This window comes from Phoenix dactylifera, chromosome 12 (assembly GCF_009389715.1).
Source record: "Phoenix dactylifera cultivar Barhee BC4 chromosome 12, palm_55x_up_171113_PBpolish2nd_filt_p, whole genome shotgun sequence".
Taxonomy (NCBI): domain Eukaryota; kingdom Viridiplantae; phylum Streptophyta; class Magnoliopsida; order Arecales; family Arecaceae; genus Phoenix; species Phoenix dactylifera.
The window spans coordinates 10,436,733-10,457,943 of record NC_052403.1 but is presented as its reverse complement, the minus strand read 5'-3'; the positions used below and the strand labels follow the sequence as shown (position 1 = coordinate 10,457,943).

The window sequence follows — 21,211 nt, the reverse complement described above, 5'->3', positions numbered from 1 at the left end:
CGAGGAAAAGGATCGGGAGAATAAGGAAGAAGAGGGAAGGGAAAGAAGAACACCGCTGCACGTGCGTGACTTACGCGTCACGTGCAGCAACTTAAATTCATTTTTTTTCTTTAACCCAAATGGACTCGGGTTATCGCGTTAACAGACCCAACCCATTAAGACAGTCCGATCCGCAATATTGAATTTTGAATTTTGATTTTTTTTTTTGAATTTGTTCGGGTTAATGGGTAATGGGCTAACGGGTCTAGACCTTACCCGCACAGCAGATCGTCTTCAACCTCCGACGATTTTGAGGGATCGCGCCTGATTTCGCGGCGGTGGTTGCGGGGAGGCGTTCGCCGGTGGAGAAGCGTGCTGGGGCGGCGGCGGCGTCCTCCTGGATCCGGCGACGGACGGTGGCCGCAAGATGCGGCCGAAGCTTTCGGGGAGGCACGGTGGCGTCCGATGGCGAATCGGCGGCGCGGCGAAGCGGCGGCGGCGGCGGGTGCAAGCGCGACGACGACTGGAGAGGAACACGACGCAGAGGCCGGCTTATATGCCTCCCGAGCCGCTGTGGGGATAGCCGGCGACGGGGCTTTCCCTTTCTGTGCGGGAACCGAGAGAAAGGGGAAGAGGAAGGGAGACGGAGGCGGTGGGAGACAGAGGCGACGACGGCGTGTGGTGGGGGAACCGGTGGAGTGGCGATGGGTGGGAAGCGACCGACGGGAGAGCTTTGCTCTTTTTTTCTGCACGGGAGATGAGATGAGGGAAAGAGAAGAAAACAAGAAAGAAAGGAAACGCCCCTTCTTCGAAATGCGTGCTGTGCAGCAATCCTCCGTACGATCCGACGTCCGCAGTGCAATTACTCCAGCAAAATGCAGATGAGGAAAAGGCCGAAAAGGAATCGGCGGGGGTCCGTCCACAAACTGGATCCCTTGACTTCTGCAACAGAGGCAAAGTCGGGCCTGCTCTGATACCAAAGCTGATGTAGGACGGAGGTAAGGGATGGAGAGGCAGAGTGAAAGAGGAGAAGAAGAGGGGAAGAAAAAGAAAAGAGGAGAGGAGGAAGAGGAAGAAGACTAATTTTCATGCATCATTTCATTAAAAAAAAACAAATGCATGCCCCATATACATATAGGGCCACAAAATAACAGATAGGTTCCTACAAAGAAAACAATCTGAACAAGGTCCTCAAATGACAATATGCAAATTAATCCTACTAACATAAAGTAACAAAAAAATAACATAAATCAATCCAACCACAACGAAAGTGGCTGGACCGTCCTCCTGCGACGACCGTGATCTCGCAAAATAATCAGTCCAGTACTAATGTCCACACCAAATTTGCTCTGTGAAAAATAAGCATGTTCTACCATGTTAATAATTGAAGATGCCAGTATATTTACACATGCTGGTAATTACTAAATCATAATTACCTCTTCAAGATAGGGTCGCTTTTTCTGGATCATGCTCCATCTTGTAAATCACATTACACAAAGCATCCAGAAGTGTTTCATCCATACCAATTCCATCTATGCTGTATTGAAACCGGGGGTTTAGGTAGTATGCTGCACATATACGAGAGTATCTTAGCATAATTATATAAGTATATCCATCACTATAATTGTCACTATAATTATATCTTAGCTTACCTGCTAGATGTAATTTCTTACCCATTTGCACTCCCCACCGTCGCTCAATGATGTTGATGTACGACCAGCCATGCACTGGATCTGCCTCCATAATCTGATCCTTTGCCTTGACCATCATGTGATACAAAAATTTCATTTGGGGGTAGATCTTGCTATCTACGGCCCGCAGCACTTCATATAATGATTTGATAGCTTTGACTATTGTAGTAGCCCACTGCCAGAATGACTGTCTCGTCACCAAGTCTTCATCTTGCTCCCTTCAGTGCCGGCATAAGAATATCTACTATCATGCCACTCGGAACTGACAAACATCTGACGTAGGGCTCCTCTCTTCTCGAGAATGCTATCAAGTGCGATGAAGTTGGTAGCAAACTGTGGTCTCAGAATCTCTCTCCCCGCATACTTTCTCATCAGTGAAAGGACCCAGTTATGGTTATAAATATATCTGGTGATGCGTTGGGCTGCCTCCACCGTTTGCTGCACTCTATGGATCTTTCCAATGTCCATCAGCATGAGATCGATATAATGTGCAGTACATGGGGTCCAGAAAATATATGGGCGCCGCTCCATCAAGATCTGTCCGACAGCTTTATATTGCGGCCCATTATCAGTGACGACCTGCACGACATTCTCCTCTCCTACCAGATCAATCACATCCTCCATAAGTTTCAGCATGTATGCGGTGTTGTGCACATAAGCCGAAGCATCAACCGACTTGTGGAAGGTCTTCGCATCATAGTATGTCAGAAAATTGATGATGCTTCGCCTGGTCTGATGGGTCCAACCATCGCACATGATGGTTAGTCCATATATGGGCCATTTGCTTTTGTAGGAGTCAATTCAATTCTCCAACTCCTTATTGTTGTCAAGAAGCTCACCGTAGATATCCTTCGGTCCTGGAGGAACTACACCGGGACCGGCAGCTTGTATGGCGGCAATGGCAGACCTGTAATATGTATTGTCTGCCACATTCGCTGGGATATGGTTGAAGTGAAACCAGGATCCAATAGCTCGCCACATAGTTTTCTTCTTATCCTTCATCCACATTGTGTCTACCCTCTGCTGCCTTGAATCTCTGCTGGGGAGAACATGCAGATCTACATCATGAATTGTCGCTCCTTGTGAATTTCTCTAAATGACTTCTTTCGGCTACCAAAACTACCCAGCATAGATGCAATCCGGCCACGTTCTTTGCCGACGCCCTCCCTGACTGAAGTTGTCCTCAAGAACTCTGGATCTTGTCTAGTGCTTCCAGAACCGCCACCCGACTCGTATGCAGAGGGCCCAAATCGAGCCCTATGCCTGGCCACCTCCTCCTGCTGCCACTGATCATTTAGGCTTGCCTGCATGGTTGCCTGAATATCTGCCTCCTCCTCATCTAGATCCTCAACCTCCTTTGGCTCCCTAGAGTGATAGGAAGGTGACTCTGCCGCTCGGCGATCGACCTCCGCCCTCTTCTTGGAAGCCCTCTCCTTCGCTTTTTTGACCTCAACGAGATTCTGCCTCATCAGCACACGAATCTCGCTAGGACAATTCGGGCACGTAGCAGCCTCACCGGAATTTCCGTCTAAGTGTTGCTTCAACTTGGTTACCTCTCCTCCCTTGAAAATCTTGTCGCAAAAGTTGCATTAAAACTGGTGCCGTTACTCCTCTCTTCCAAGTCTTCGCCCATAAGACTAACCAACATCACGCATTGTAGGGTTCGTTTTTCTTGATGGCTCCATTTCTATCATAAATTTTCAACATATCAAAAAATTAAGCTAATGGAGTAAATTTTCACATGATCTTATTTTTTAAGCAATTTATAAACTTTTTTTTTAAGTTACTTATTAACAAAATTAATGAAATAACATAGGACAAAAAAACCACACCTTAAATAGTCTCCGCTGGATTTTTTTGGGAAGGACCTCCTCCTGAATTTGTGGGCTATCTCTCAAATCCCCTTCTCTGGTTACTCCTCAGAGACTCACTGAATTTAAGAACTCTGGAGTTTGAATGCTCTCGTTCGGTTTTTATAATCGAACGAGTGAGGAAGGCCGAGGCGCAGAATCTTGCTGTCTCGGCCATCAAGTTTAAAAAAGTGGCTCTCGGCCAGTCCTTTCATTTCAAAAGCGACAGAAGTCAAAAACCACAGCGCGCGGCGCTGTGGTTGTTTAAAAAAAAAAATTGCGTACCGGTGCGAACCGGTACCGACTAGTACTCTGCTAAAAAAACAACCCGGTATCGGATTTCACGCGGATCCGGTACCGGTCTAGGGCCGGACCGGTATGTACCGGGCCGGTATGGGCCGGTACGGTAGTTTATGTGCTGATCTGTAATTGTTTGAAAGGATTAAAAAGCCAAATGTATAGTTATTTGGATAAAACTTGATACTATTTTGAGGGGAAAAGAAAAGCGATTCCAACTTTTAGTACCTACATATCTGTATGACTGTATCTTCACAGAGGGACAGATAAAGAACTATTCAAAGGGAAGAAAGATCATCTTTTGGGAGAGGCTTAGCTTATGGACTTTTCCATCCTTATCCAATTTAAAAGAAGTCAAGGAATTGGGCCTGACTAGGTGTGCTATTTATGAGAATGAAGTATCAATCTCATATGCCTAGTTAGGCACCATGGTTGACATGATGGTGGTATAACAGTTTAAAGTGATTTGTAAATTGAGTTTACATGACACAGCCTGTTTCTTTATTTTAATATGGATGAGCCAAAGAACCAAAAAGGTGCATCACGTTTAAGTGCATTGTAGTAAATGCTGACCTGGTTTGCCCTTTGCGTCCTTTGTCCATCTACTTGTCCTTTGTCCATCTACTTGTCAACCACTTTTTGAAAGTGAACACTCTTCTCAAATCATTCTTTAGATTGTGGATGCATCATGATATTATGACTAATGTCATTGGAGTTATACCCAGTCCAGTCAATCATATTTCTTTGCAGACTTTCTCATATTTACTACACCGGAATGATGATAGATAAGTTTTTTTGTTCATTCAATTGACTTTCCAGAGTTCAATATATTTGTGCAACATTCCTAGCATTATCCAACATGAGATTTGTGCAATGTGTGGTGCATGATGTTGCAAGGCTTTAAACTTTGAGGATTGGTACTGCATCAATAGCTGGTTGGTGTGGTAAGACCCTTGATACAGGCAGTGCAGGTGCAGTACGCCTTGATACATCTCAGTACATATGAGCAAGAAAAAAAAAAGAGTACCGTGTGCTATATTGGTCTTATGCCTTTATAAGACATAATGTATCCCTGATTTGCGTAATACTGGTGCATACAGGCCCCTATCATACAAGCTTATATCTGGTAGGGTATGTACTGGCTGGTGCAGAGCGGTATGGACCTGTATCCTTTCTCCTGGTTGATATAAATGGAGCATCCTTGCTTCCAAGAACTTTTCCTAAAGTTATGAATGCATAGATTTATACTTCAATTGACCACTTAGTAATCATACTTCCAAATCATTAGCCCAAGGATAAAAAATAACTTAGCAGCCAAGACATCTCTACTTGTAAAATGTCCAGCGAACATATTGGCATCTGCCTTTGTCCAATCTTTCCTTTTCATAAACTTGTGGTTATTTGCTATTCCTTTCTTTTCAAAGCTGAACTACTTTTGTTTTAGAATACACAAAGGTATGATAGGCCCTTTTGGCCATGGCTTTCTCACTTACATTTTCTGTTCATTGCAAAAGAGTTCTTAACTATTATCAGCATCACATAATTTCTCATTATGCTGGTCAAATGAAAAAAAAGAACAATTTACCTTTTGTTCCAGAGCTTTTACGGGTCATTAGAAGACTGAATCTGAAGGAGCAATGGACTGATCTGTCACTCCATTATTTAGCTCTGGGAACTCTAAGATCAGCTCTGTCTGAAAATCCGCGGGCACAAAATCATTTCAGAAGCATTGGAGGACTCGAAGTTCTGATGGATGGACTTGGACTTCCCTCAAGCCAATGTTTAGTTTCAAAGCATACCATTCTTTCTGGAGATGAAAGGTTGTCCTTGGATAGTGGTGAAGTTGGCCCTTTCAAATTCTTACATGTTCTTGAAACTTCATTCTTTTGTTTGTTTCTCAGATATATGATGAGTCATTACATTCCTTGCTAAATCAATTTGAGATTATATTGAATTTTTGAACATTTCAATTTAAATTATGATGGACTTGGTTTAAATTTTTTAAAATAATTTGCCCTTTCTGCTGGTTTTGCATTTTTCATTATGTGACTATGCTGTGGAATCTTCTATCTGCTTGCCATGATGGTTCTCACATTAGACACCATGTGAATAACTTTGCTGCAGACTTCCATGCTTACAACTTTGTTACCTGATTTCCTGTGGAATTGAAGTTCCTTTATAAAAAAATAATAATATGGTTTTAGTTAATTTCTGGCACCCTTTTCCATTTTCTAAGGTGGCTGATGGTATATAAGTCAATAACAGTTACATGCTTGCAAGATGTATGTTCAAAACTTGATTACAGTAATGTCTAGTCCACCTGCTGCAGCTAAACTTTTGGTCACTAATTTGAGAAACATGCCACTTTAAACTCTTGGAAACTTTATCAGTTTAAGCCTTATCTTTATTTTGATTTGAAGATTGCCATCAAAAATTGAAATATAAAATTGCCATCAAATATTGACTCAGTAAGCAAGATACAATCATTTTCATTAACTTGGGATGTTGTATAGAAGAGCTAGTAGACAAATGGGGTATAGAGACACTTTTCTATATGCTATGTCCAACACTTGTCAACGGACTAGACAAAACATCTAGTAGCCATTAATAAATATTGCAGTGTCTAATAATCAAAAAAGATGGATAATAAAGAATGTCTGAGCTGGCTGGCATGCAACATGAGCATGCAGATACGAGAAGGTCAAGGTGATTGTATGCAAAATAGGAAGAAATTGTTAAAGATGAATATGTTAGAGGTAGTGAAGTTGCATTAGTTGAAGCAATGAGAAGTATTGTAAAATGATATGTATGTGGGTAATAAAGGATTGAGAAAGCCCCAATAAGCAGAGGGCCAAAGGCTGAAGTTTAGTTTCAAAGGATCTGCTATAGTAGAGATGAATACCTAAAATAACATGCACATAAATTGTGATATTGATTTGAAAAGGCTAGCAGTAGCTAAGTAACTGGTCTTTGATAGAAATGGTTGGCAAAGGTGGCTTTAGAATGTTGACCCTAAATGCCTGTGTAACATTATGATATGGTCAGTTATGGTGCCCGTTGCCATTTCAATCTATTGTAATTTGTGGTAGTACTTACTTTAATAAAAGTATAACTTACAAGTGATAGAAGAGCACATGTTACTAAATTATTATTTTTTTGTTGGAAATGAAGTAATGATGTTAATCAATGTTGTCAGGTTGGGAATCGAATCATAAGTTGTTGAAAATAGATGATTCTGTATCATGTATGAGGACATGATTTGTAAAAATCTTTTAATTTCCTTCAGAACTTTCAAAATTATAAACAATGTGAAGAATTGGAAATATGAGTCAATTGTAAATTAGATGACTGAAAACAAAAGGCCCACCAGATGTAAACCAACAAAAAAAAACATGTTTGGATTAAAATATTTCCAGCAACATGAGCTGTAAATATGATATCCTACAAAGAAATGTCATATTTGGTTATTCAGTAAGTATATTGCCACCATCTAAGCTAATTATGGCCTCCTATTATGACAAAAAAAAATACAAAACAATTAGCGGAAGGCCCTTAAAACTAATAGAAAAGATGCACAAAATTTTCTTATTGTGAACATCATAATCATCTAAATTAAATTCAGTTTATAGAATGACCTTTACTTAGGAAACAATTTTTCCCTCATCGTATGGTTGGACTATGACTGCAGATGATAACTGATTATCCAACAAGTCAATGCGATTGTTTACATGGAAACTACTTCGGGTCATTGTAAGGGAAAAATAAACAAATAACATTTCAAATATGAGTTTTGTACTTACTGAATTAATAATTCCACCTTTATATGGCTGTTATTATTAAATTAATAGCTTCATTGCTGTAAGGTTATTGTACTTAAAAAACGTAAGTTTTGAAAAATATTAACAAAGACCAAAACTAAAGAATTGTACTATAGAGCTATTGGGTATCTGATTATGGATTTGAACATGACTTGAAGCCAATAAAAGGAAATCCAAATCTGAATTTGAACTAGATTACCTTATTGGATTTTGGAGTTGGGTCTTGCTAAGATCTGACTTGAACTCAAACTGCTCACACCCTTAGGTTGGAAATCTTTTGATACCAATTGCAACTTGGATATTATGTGATTATAGGATACCTACCAAGTTGAAGGGAAAATTTTATAGAACAACCATACGATCAGATATGCTTTATGGTACAGAATGTTTAGTAGTTTGAAAATAATATGCGGGCAAGATGAGTACGGCCGAAATGAGAATGTTGAGATGGATGCGTAATAATACAAGAAAAGATAGATTAAGAAATAGCGCCATTCGTAAAATGGTAGAGGTAATACCAATTGAGAACAAATTAAGAGAAGGATAATTTAGAGGGTTTGAACATGTACAACATAGTGCACTATGTTGAAATAGTGATTTGATATATAGAAGGAAAGAGAGGTAAAGGTAGACCAAAAATCATATGGGATAAAGTAGTAAGGAAAGACTTGATATCTCAACATCTCTCATAAAGTGTGGCCCTAAAGTGAGTTGAACGAAGCATAAGGATTCATGTAACTGACCCCGGCTATTTTGGAATTAAGGCTTAGTTAAGTTGAGTTTAAGAGTTGTTTTTCTGTTCTGCAGATAAATCTATCATAGATTGGCTTGTGCTTAACAAAAATAATTTAACACTTCAAAACAATACTTAGTTATCCTATAAGCTAGAAGGTTGTGGAAAAATAAGAAAAATGTATGACAAACACTAGGAAGAGCAGGAAAGTTTCTGTGGAGATCTCAGCTTCCACAACTCTCAAATTTATTTTCATTACATTGGAACTTCAAAACTTTAAGGATGTTGCTAATTTGTGTTGAAGGCTTATTGGTTCTTAGTGATATAAATTAGTCAGTCTAGAAGTCAAAATTCTAAAAATGAGTCAACGCAAATTGACATCCCTCTTGGTTGATATATAACTTTGATGGACCTGGCACTTATGTACAAGGGATCCGTTATATGGATCTAGATCCTGTAACAATATCTGGTCTTGTTCCAAAGAATCTAGATTGCTAAGGGCCAATTTGATCTTCAACATAAAATCCAAACCAAGGTACGCGGTACCGACTGTACCGACGTACCGGTGGGCATCGGTACCGGTACGGTACCGAACCAAACCGAGCCGAACCGGTACTGTACCGATGGGGCTAAAAGCCAAAAAAAAATGGAGCCGGTATGGACTGGTCGGTTCAGGCCGGTACCAGTTCGGTATGGGCCGGTACCGAGTCGGTACGGGCCGGTACGCGTCGGTACCGGCCGGTACGCGTCGGTATCGAAATATATAGCTGTACCGTACCGGTAGAGTCCGGTACCGGTATGTACCGGCCGGTACCGGCCCGTACCGACCGGTACGACAGACCATGATCCAAACCCTAAATTATATAATTTTGAGAAGAATGTTGTATATACTATGTTCATTAGTGCAAATACGTCTGCCATCATACTTCTATTATAGATCTGCAACATATTGATGATTATTCTGTTATTCAAGGAAGATAATCTTTCATCTTCTTTTCTATGCATAAATGCATTCATATGTACAACATGCATGCACATGTTTCTGCACAGCGTTTATAATGTTTCAGATGTATTTATCCTTGGACATGCTCGTCTTGGTTTGTTTTTGTCTTACATTTTCCTTCTGATATCTGTGTGCAAGGTGTACACCATTCAAATTATGACTTTAATTTACTGACGAAAAGAATTTCTTCTACAGAAGTGGAATTTTCCGGCTCCAAATTCTTTCATTGGAAGTCTTAAGGGAGTCTATGTATCCTAAATTCCTATCTTGCTTCTGCTAAATGAAATTGAACTGAGAGGATATAAAATTTTTAAATTTTGAATTGCATTTTGGAACTACATTTACAGAAAGTCTTGTGTGCTTTTGCCTATGGATATGTGCATGTACAAACATATGTAAATGATATAAAATGTAAATACATATGATATGTAATGATACACTTGTTTAATTCTGTACTGCCCCAAATTTTATGCAAGGTTACCCTCCTTTCTTAAAGTTTGAATGTATGTTAATGACATGTGAAAGATTCTTGTTATTGATGTTCCTGTGGTATCTCATAGGAAGATCTTACTTGAGTGTTTTGATTCCAAACTTAATGTAGTTTTCCATCCATGTAATATCTCATCAGTCCACGTCATCTATTGCGTCCTTAACAACTGCTTCAGCTTTGGCAACTTGAACAATATGCAGTTTCTATATGAAAATGGACGCATACATAAATTTGCAAACAGCATATGCTGGCCTGCTTTTACGCTTCAGGAGCTTAATCAACAAATGATGAGTTCATCTATGCGTGAATCTCAAGTGATCAATTTGAACTCTACCAAAAACAGCACTGAAAGGATACTTTCAGCAGAGACTTCCGTTCAAGATGAAACGTACTATCTTAACATAACAGAATGGAAGGCATATTCTATCAAATTGAGTAGAGCACTTTGTTCTTTCCTCCTTGCTCCTGAAGATATCGACTTTCATCATGGTCAGGCATCTGTTGGTCAGAGTTCCCTACCTATCTCGCTGGCATATTGGGAACTTTCTATAAGATGGGTCGTGAAGGTTCTTCTTACAGTTTTTCCATGCATTAAGGCCTGTGCCAATGAAAGGCAATTACCTAACCATATAAGGTGAATTCTTTAGTTGATTTGTTGTTCAGAGTACTGGAATAAGTTTTGTTAATGCTTACCTACAACATTCGTATGTGCACTAGTTCTATGTCTGTTACTATTTCCTGAACCTTTATATTGATTTTAACTATTAATGAGTTTCTCTTCCAAAATTTTGATTGGCTACTTGATGCTTGACTTAACAAATTTCATATTTAGTCTCAATCTCTACTTGAACCTAATGAACATGTACTGCTGTTGTTGTCATTACATAAGATATTTCTTGCCGCATCATAGCCATTGAGACAAAAATGGAGTCAACTTTATTTCCTTGATAAAAAAATGAAGGAAATTCAAAGAAGAGAAATTCCAAATCCCAAGTAGAAATAAGGTTTGAAACATTAGTCGGTATTGTATGTGCCCATCGATAATTATCATACCAACACCTTGGTAATACAAGGGGGGCATTGGTTTGGGAAAATACTGCCTAGACTGATCCAAATGATCCTGGATATAGAGGTTTAGAGGTGGATCATGGTCAATTCACCCCAAACCAAGTTCAAACCAACTGCAAACTGAGTGATACCCTACAAAACAGGATTCGCAGAACCAAGAAGAACCGGACGGTACACCCCATACCATATTGTATTATACCAGTTTGGTAGCAGTATCCGGTACGGGAGGCGTACTGACACTCGGTATGCCGAAAAGACTCCATACTATACCGTACCAATACAGTGCTAGTGTAGCCTTTTCCACCATTTGAAGGTGGGAGCAAAGTGAAGGAGATATTGTGTTTAAAAATCTGAGTGAAATATTGGGTTTAATTGAAAAAATCATGGGCCAAAAAATTATTTCATGAAAAACCTTTTTGTCTGAAGGCTTGAATCAAAACACCTGCTTTGTAGGTTTTGGAAGCAGTCCCCTTGATTGATTAGTTTAGAAGAAAAGAAATAAAAAAGAATAAGAGTAAGAAAGTAACTTTAGTGGCCTTTTTTTCCTCCTTGGAAACTAGAGCAGAGAACCCTGAAGTCACCCATATAAAGAAATTAGAATGAGATTAAGGGGGAAATTTGTAAAATAATATCTCATGAAATAGGACTACATACTAAAATATGCATGCACATATCTGTATATATGTAATGTATGTGAGAATAAAAGCATTGATGGTTTGACTAATTTCACTCCATATATTGTCAAGCTTCCTTCTCATCTCTGCTTTCTCTATTTTTCTAATTGCTTGAATATATGGCAGAGAGAACCAGTCTCACAGTTGCTCGAAACGGGGAACATATGCATGCAAAATTTAAAGAAATTTAGAGAGTTGTGAAATCATTAATGGGCATCCAAAAGAAAAATTTTGCTATTATTTTCTTCAGATGTTGCTACCACTGAATGTGGCCTATTTAATCACTTCACTGGTGTTTAGCATTTTAGCAACAGTGAATTTATAACGTACTCTCAATCGTGGTTGAAGTATGTCACAATATGCTGAAAATGGTTCATCATATGATCCTATTCTTCTTCATATTGTAGCATCACCTTTCTATTATACTTGTGAGCCTATTTACATGCGCTTGAGCCTCTTTTCAGTAGTTGGTTCTCAAGATAATTAACCATGTTTGAACTGCTTTTTTTTATGAAGTATTAGCTGGTATGCATGTCTATCTCATAGTTAAACTTAAATAAAGCAATAGGTCAGAGCACAAATTTTCAAGAGGTTCTGAATTGCCTGGCTCATATTAACAAATCATTCAGGAGATTGCATGATCATGTGGAGCGTACAGGTGAGGTATGCAGTTAAAATGATAAAAAAATTCATCACTCTAAAAGTTTAACATGAAACTTTTGTGATTTCTGAATCAAATGAAACTTGAGCTAGTATTTGTTTTCTATTATGTTTTGGTTATTCAAACTTGAGAAAGAGCTTTCATTTCATTTTTGGGATTTTTGGGATGTTTTGGTTATCCAAGGTGATTGATGCATGAGATAGTGAGTCTTACTCAGGGTAAGTCGCCTCTTCCCAGACTGATTGGGTCTGATTTCTACTAAATTGATTGTGTTCTATGAACCAGTGTTTAAAAGGGGGTTGCAGTATGCAGGTAGTCAAGGGACTGCATATACAGGTGCATCTGCAATTACTATATTTTAACTATTTTAAATAATATAATATATTAAACAGAATAATAACAATAATAATGATAGTAATATTTTTTTGGTAGACGATAACAATAATAATAAAAATAACAACTAACAATGAGTGCTCTTATTGTTCAGTACCTAATTCCTAATAGCTATAATGATAATATGATCAACATTTTAATATCCACCCGTGTTAGGTCCATCTGAAACCCACATCAAACCCAGTTATCAGTTTAAACCCACTTCACTTGCATGGGCCCACAAGCTGCATATGTGGTTCCAGAATGCTAAGCGGGCTCACATACGGAACTCTGCAGTACTAAGCAAGCTGTATGTGCTGCCACATAATGCTAACTGGACTGCCTTTTTGGTCCATATATGACTGCATATAGGCAACAATGTTGGTGCGGTCAAGCAACCACATACACATTTGGCAGTATGCACTGTATTTAAAAGCAGTGAGACGAACTGCCATAGATCCTAATCCCTGAATAAATACAACAATCAAAGTTTCATTGTGGTTGGTTCGCGTCCAGGTTAGATTTGAGATGTCCCAGCCCATTTGGTGGTGGATTTCCTTATCTGAAATTATAATTTTTCTGCCTATAAATGCTTGTTTTGAGATATGAAAATGTTATTTTGAACTAATTTGGCATGAATTCTTGCTTTCTGTGCATGCTCTACCTATGTATTGTGGTCATCCACAAATGCCAATATATTCAGTCTAACTGTATAATGGAGCTTATCTAGGTGCTAGAATTAATGAAATCTGATATTGTAATATTGTATTTTGGTCCCCTATACTCTTTTTTCCTTTTTTAAATTGATAAACCTTCATTCATCTTTATGACCTTTGCTGCAGGATTGTAGCCAATACTTTGCAACATTACATCCTTTGTGCATTTAGAAAGGTTCTTGTTTCTGCACCAGCTCTACTTGAAACCTTCCGGGAGGAGCGAATTTGGGACTTAATTTTTTCAGAGAAATTCTTCTATTTTAGGCCATCTTCAGAAGAAGTTGATGCAGAGATTGATGCACAGGGTGACAGTGTTCTGGTAAAATCTGAACTACCTTCTACCACTGAGAGCTCCAAGGATCAAGCAAAACCGATCAAAGTAGACATTCTTCAAGTGGAAGCCATTTCCTTCTTGGAGTTTGTTGCAACTCTAAGTGGAAATACAAATAACTTGGTAATTTTTTTTTTATGTGCTGTATTCCTAATAAATTCATATGTGTATTATATCTAGTGTAAGAAAACATGTATCATGCTTAGAGAATTAGATGTAGAGTAAAAGCAGCGACCGAAAAATTTATTCACTGCTTTTCAATTGTGCAATCTGTGAATTTGCATATCTTGGCTAGCATAATCTCTGTAGTTCATAAGTTTTGTGGATGATAAAGGTAGATTTCTAAGTTTCAAGCATAAGTCGGTCTCTGTATTATATGTTGCTGGTGTTGCAGGTTGCTCATATATTCCTCAAACTACTCTTGTATTTTGTACCATACCTTGTTGTGACTGACATGGATCACCATTTCCCATAGTAGGTGCAGTTCTAACACCTTTTGCATTTAGTTGGTATAGTATAGTAGCTGTTATGCAGTGTTCTTGTGCCATGTCCATTGTAGATTTGTTTACCTTAGGTGTCAAAAATTGTGGAATTGGCTGTAAAAATTATTTATGTACTGCAAAACCATTTGCTGAAAAAATATCGAAAAGCTGCGAGTGAAAATTGTGTTGATATAACGACACATATATGACTTCTCTTGGCATCTGACCAATCATTTTTGATGGTTCTAATACCTATAAAATGATATGAAGTCTCTCTTTAATAGCAGTGTCGGCGGAACCATCCCGAACCAGACGGTTTCGGCAACAAAAACGGAACGCGTTGCTGGAGCCGGAGAAGGAGAAAGAAAGAGAGAACTAGCGGGGGAGGGAGGGAGAGAGTGCCGGCACAGGCGGGCGGAGTGCCGGCGGAGGCCCGCCTCGACGGTGGGAAGCAAGACCACGACTGCTGCCACTATTTTGAACGAAACAGGTTCCAGCCACGTCCTTGAAAAAACTTGCGATTTTTAAGTGAAGTCGGCAAATCACTTGCTAACTTTTCTTAAAAATCACAAAATTTTTTAATTTCAAGCCAAAATCTCTCTCCTTATTTTGCAAATTTCAAGGTATTTTTTAGTGTCCCAAAAAAAGAGAGGAAATGAGATTAGGGAGAGGAAGTATACCTTATTTAGGGTTGGATCCTCCTTCACTCGTGCTGTATCAGATATTTTTTGCCACGAGAAAGGGGAGTATTCGAAAAGGCTAGGAAGGCCCGGGAAGTTTCTTGGGCCTACCTAACCACTCTTTAAAACAAAAGAAATAGAGGCTTCCCAACCACTCTTTAAAACAAAAGAAAGAGGTGGGGGAGGGGGGCCGGTTCGGAACCGGTCCGACTTGGTGTGAATCGGACGATTCACATCGGTTTCGCACGCAACTGGCCGGTTCGGACCTGTTTGGTACTGGTTCTGGCCGGTTGAAGCCGATCCTGAATAAAACAGGTGAACCGACCAGGTCCTCCGTCTGGTCGGCTCAGTACGGGCCGAATCGGGCAGTTCGGCTCGGATTGGCAGACCATGGTTTGGACACTGATATTGATATAGTGATCAAATTAAATGAGTTTACATAAGGAAGTTTAGAAGTTGCTTGAAAGAGGTTGTAATGGTGTAGGCTAGAGAGAGCCTCTAATTTGGAGAGAATCTCAATTCAAGTTGAAGGATACTAGAAAGTAGGGCGAGACTAAGTTGTTGATAGTAGTAGTGAAAAATGGTTCACAAAATTTTTAGACATAGGAGGGTTTGACCTTTTATAAGCATGAGAGATTTAGGAGCTATGCCATGATACCCTTTACTAGTGGAAACCAGCATGTCCCTAGCATCAGTATTTAGGTGAAGTGGTGAACCATCCTGAATTGCTCCAAATAGGCAACTTCCAGACTAGCACTTGCTATACCACTTGATATTGTTCAATGTAGAGCTTAAAGGTTCTTTTGCACCTTTCTGTTTTGGGTTTATATTCATTTTCATCCTTGTTGTGATGGATTAAGACGACCTAATTTGGGGAAAAAATCCTTTGGTGTGCACGTCATAGAATATCGTATGGGCCAAGCTTTCTATTTTTCCACATTTCCTCTAGCATCCATCTTAAAGAGGAAACTCAAAAGTCAAATCGGGATGGGACTCCTACTAATAGAGTCCATCAGTCCTGTGGCTAAAAGAGGCCATCTGCATGCATCCTCTCTTCTTCCTCATCAAGCTTTTGTCTATCCATCTTCTTCCTCGTCAAGCCATCCCTCTCATCCGTGAGACCTTCCGTCTCCTTCCTGAGTTCCTTCTCCAAATCCTTCTCTCTTTTCCAAGATCAAAGAAACTTATAGTGTGTATCAACAAGCTGGTGTGTGTGTATTACCATATAGTGTATACTAGTGAATACCATGTTCTGAAAACTATATATTTACCTATAGGTAGGTGTTGGGATGCTGGATGACTATTTTGCTAGTGGGCATCATCTAGCCATTTAGTATGTACTAGCGAACAACATATTTTGGAAAATGTGTATCGCTTTATCTAGAGGTGTGTTTTGGGATGCTGGATTATTATTTTGCTAAATGTGTATCATCTGTCCATGTATATATACTAGTGAACAACATGTTCTGGAAACTATGTATCAATTTATCTAACATTGTGTATTGGATCGCTATTGGATTTATCAAAGGAGCTTAAAGTATGGATCTGGAAGCCAATAAGTGCATATCATCTGACCATGTATTATGTCCTGATGAATACCATGTTTTGAAAATTGTGTATCAATTTATCTAAAGATGTGTATTAGGATGCTGAATGACTACTTTGCCAGCGTGTATCATTTGGCCATGTTGTATGTACTGGTGAATACCATGTTTTAAAAACTATGTATCGATTTATTCAGAGGTGTGTATTAGAATGTTAAATGATTATTTTGTTAGTTGTGTATTATTTGGCCATGCAGTGTCTATTGATAAACATCATAGTTTGAAAATTATGTATCGATTTATCTGAAGTTGTGTATTGGGATGCTGAATGACTACTTTGCTAGGTATGTATCGTTGGACATGCATTGTGTACTGTTCAAGGTCGGAGGAATCGGTATTGGTCACCATATCGGTTCTCCAGCGGGACGACTTGGTACGGGCCATGGCGGGCCCATACCGAGAGAGGAACCGTGGGAGATAGGAAAAGAGAAAGAGAGCGAGCGAGAGAGGAAGATAGAGGGCCGGACACCAGCGGAGGCCGGCAAGCGATTTGCCGCTCTCTTTCTCTCGTGGTGGGGTGGCAAAGCGAGAAGAAACCCTAACCGCTCAATCTCGAAGAGAAGACTCTTGAAGACGGAAGACTTCGAAGAGATACGAGAGTCAGAAAGGTGAAAGAGCAGCTGCAGCCTTGATGGAGAGTGTGGAGTCAGTTCATTTAGATTCGGAGATCAGAAAGAGTAGTAATAATAGTTCTAGTTGTCATGGATCTATAGACCTATCGGGTTCTGAGTTGTATGTTGGATCCTGTTACTCGCTGCCACAAGTAGCCTATAAGCCATACGGATACAGATATGAATATGGTGCGTCTGAGGCAGGCATTGTCTTCCGCTGGTTATTACCATACTCAATCTAGAGCATCTTACGGGTTAGATTTTGTTGCTGGCATATTTGGATGGGCTCCTCCACAGCCATATTAACTAGAGGTCTCCTTTCAGAGCTAGAGTTCCAGTGAGATCTGAAACTGGTTATAACCCAGATAGCATTCTTTATGAAATGAGCGTATAGGACTACAACGCCTCGTGGTTAGAGGGGTGGGCTGATGTGCCTCCTAATTATGCTAATGATTCGAATATCTATGAGAGACATCGCCACTTAACGAGATTTTAGATATTGGTGTGCTTGTATTTTAAATATATGTAATTGATAATGTCATTTTATATTTTGTATCCTACTAATTTATTTTAGGATATTTTATATTGCTTTTTTATTATGCAATATCTTACTAATCATTTTATGTTTTGCATCACTCTAAAACATCAAGAGGCATTATTTAGGGTGTATCGGGATCATAGAAACATCAAAAAATATCAAGAAACTACAAATTATACTTAAAGCATTGAAAAATTGAAAAAAAATAATTACCATTAATTCAAATTTTAAAAATATTAAAAAAATTAGTGTTGTTAAGGTACTGAACTGGTACTGTACCAAACCGGTTGCCGACTAGTACAGGTCCCGGTACTGGTTTGACAGACTTTGATTAGGTGAATATAATTGGAAAGAATGTAAGCTTGCTTGTTGCACGATATTGCTTTTCATGGTATTATGTGGGTGTAAAGTTTCTCATGATACTGGCACAAATCGAAAGGATTGGTTTGTTGGTTAGGACGTGTGTCTGTAACTGTGCTCCATTAAGGAGCTGAATTAGTGACAGCAAACGAAATCTGGCAATTAATTAAGTCATCTTGTGGAAGAAGGAAAATTGACTAGCTTATATCTGTAGAAATTCGTTTTGGATTTCCTTCATGCTTTTTTGTAGCTTGACGTGCATAAAATTTTGAATGGTTAAACCATGGAAGCAATTGACTGCAACATAATCTGCCTGCTACTATTTCACCTGTTAGTTACAGGAATCAATAGAGGGTGCTCACTGTGTCCCGAAGAATACTTGAAGTGAAAATGACTCCTTAGTGTTGCTCATTTGCTGGCTTCTTCGAACTTTTCTTCATTGCTTGTTAGAAAATCTTCATTACAGATTTGTCTTGTGCTGGTTGTAAGAAGATTTTCTTTATAGAACTCATGTAATGCCACATGTTTTCAGATGTTGATTTTTAGTTTCAGAAATTTAGTACGTTAGGAATTGAAACTCGTCTGGGACTTTCTTCACAACCACCCACTGATGCTTTTCTACTTTCAAACATTCATAGCACCAGCTACCTCAATTATGGAATATGGATCCAATCTTAAATTTTTCTCTAACTTTCATTAATGCCCCTTTTTGCCTCATTTAAACATTTCAGTTCTATAACTAGTATTAATGGTACACCAGTTAGATTCTATTGCTTCCTTCTCATGTTGTAAGGCTGCTGCGTGCCTTTTCTGTGGCACTGTTATTTCCACTTTAGTGTTGCTACTCTCTTTTACATTATTGCTTGCTGCATCAACTGGAACCTAAACTAACATTATTTTTCTTTACATGTGATTTCCACATACTTTTTTACCCTTGATTGATATATACTTACTTCAGAGCTCTAGGTGTTGGAATTTGGAATTTAATTGACACAGTGTTGGCTAGACATTCTGATACTAGCTGGTAATATGTTATTGCTAGCTCAAGAACAGCAAATAGTTTGTTCTGAATTTACTCAGTGTCTGTAGTTCGATTTCTTTTGCGAGTGGCTTGTTCTTGAGATATGTCTGATCATGTCTCTATGAATACTTTTTTGACTAGAATCTTGATTATTGTGATTTCATTTTTCATTTTTCTCTAATTGTGGTGCAGCCGGAATGCTGTGTGTTATTGGATACGCTTGAACAGTCTGCTTGTAATCCTGAAATAGCAATTATTCTTGTAAAGAGCCTCTATCGGATTCTACAACTTGCGGTTGAGGAAAGTCTTGCTTCTTTCAAGCCACTGAATGCGATTGCTCGAGTGCTCAAGGTTGCATGCATTCAAGCTCAAGAGCTCAGAAAGTTAACTTATTTAAGTCTGCTTGCTGAAGATGAATTTAATGAAGGGAGCAAATTCAAAAGAGATTGGACACCTTCTTCGGTTGAGACAGCTGAGAATTGGATTATATGCATGAAGTCCTCATTCGAGCTTTTCACAGAGTATCTTCGCATAGCTGAGAATGGGAAAAAGTTTGGTTTTGCATAATTCCAATTGCATTGATTGTTTGTTTGATTTATTTTGGGAAGAGAATCTTCGAAAGCCTGTGTTGGAGCAAATTCTTGGATTATTTAAGGTTTAAGCACTATCATTTTTGTTTTTCGCTAATTTTTCTAATTGTATATTTGATAATAGAAGTCTTTGTCCTTATAAATTATTTTCAGTTGCCTCCATCATCCGCAGAAGATCACACAGCAAAGTTGCAGCTTTGCTCCAAATTTCTGGAAACCTTTACTCGTGCAAAGGAAAGGGAAAAGTGTTTCGTGGAATTGTCAATTGATCTATTGATTAGCATGAGAGAGATTATTTTGATTGATAAAGCGGTATGTTACTTGTTATGACATTATGCATATTTTTTTGATGATATGTCTGCATTGTTCTTCTTATACCGACTGAATAAGTTTCTGTTGCATATTCCAACTATATTATTTTTCCCCAGTACTTTCAGAGTTTGTTTCGTAGTGGAGAGTGCTTTTTGCACATTGTCTCTCTATTAAATGGGACTCTTGATGAGAGAATCGGGGAGCAGTTAGTCCTTAATGTGCTTCAGACATTAACATTGTTGCTGACTGGAAATGATGATTCGAAGGTATTCTATCATTTTTCCATGGTTGTAGGAAATGTTATGATATTATATGTTATATATATATCCTTGTTTTATGAAAATGATCAAAGGTTTCATAATTTTCTGATCTTTCCCCTAATGTTTTATGGCAAGTGAATTTTGAAAAATGTGTCTTGAATGACTATTTGACATCTAAATTTATCGGCATTAAAGCATCATGATTTAAATTCATGTTAATATATCAAAGAGATTTCTTTTGACTCTAGTCATTTGAAGTGTTCATTAATCATTATATCACCTAAAAGAGAAATGTTTCCTTTGTTATGGATTGAAATGAAAACTCCTGGTGAGTTGTTTTGTGACAAGTGACCCTAGCCAGTAAGGGGTAATTTGTTGGCCTTAGTGTTCTGAGTAGAAGCTTGATGCGGTGACCCTCGCTCGCAAAGGGGAAGTTGTTGGCCTTCATATTCTTATTCGAGATATTTTGCAGTGGAATCCTTGGCTAACGGGCCTGTTGATTAGCGAATTCTTGACCAATGGGTATAATTGTTGGTTTCAGTGAACCCTTGTCTAGTGGGTATAATAGCTGGTTACTAACTAGATGATATTGAGGTGATTGTGATAAGTGTCTCAAAGTTTCGTGTGCGTTCTAATATTTTTTCTTATATCCTAGTATATTTCAAGTGTTCATGAGTGTATTTCAGTGTATCCTTAAAATGAGTGTATTCAATAATTTTTGAATGAAAAGGCAAGCATCTTAATCAAGGAAGGCAAAATCATCCTAAATCGTCCGATTCAAGGTGTATAGAGCCGTACCAACGGTGGACTAGAAATTACTTCAAAATATCAAGAAGCATCTTTTAGGATGTACCCGGGTGATAGAAACATCAAGGAAACATCAAATTATACTTAAAATCATTCAAAAAGCCTAAAAAATTTAATTACTAATTATTCAAGCTTAAAAAAAAGAAAAAAATATGGCTTGCTGGTTCGGAACTGGCATGCCATAGAATACCATGTTTTAGTACGGTATTGAATCGGTTGCCGACTAGTATGGGTTTCGGTGCTTTTTTGGCAAACCTTATGCC

At 38.6% G+C, this 21,211-nt stretch overlaps 1 protein-coding gene and 1 long non-coding RNA gene across 2 annotated transcripts in view; one reads left to right on the top strand and one right to left on the bottom strand.

The window, feature by feature from the left end:
- LOC103724019 (BEACH domain-containing protein B-like) overlaps nt 1-21,211 on the top strand; it is a 124,077-nt gene that overhangs the window by 42,687 nt on the left and 60,179 nt on the right. Inside the window, 8 exon segments of the mRNA XM_039132591.1 lie at nt 5,415-5,637; nt 9,567-9,620; nt 10,037-10,495; nt 13,479-13,806; nt 19,172-19,534; nt 19,536-19,634; nt 19,723-19,881; nt 19,998-20,147. Coding sequence (XP_038988519.1) covers nt 5,415-5,637; nt 9,567-9,620; nt 10,037-10,495; nt 13,479-13,806; nt 19,172-19,534; nt 19,536-19,634; nt 19,723-19,881; nt 19,998-20,147 — 1,835 coding nt within the window.
- LOC120112757 lies at nt 197-5,408 on the bottom strand. The gene is made up of 2 exons (XR_005514423.1): nt 1,632-5,408; nt 197-1,547 (listed from the first exon to the last, which is right to left on the bottom strand). It is a non-coding gene; the product is annotated as an uncharacterized LOC120112757 (long non-coding RNA).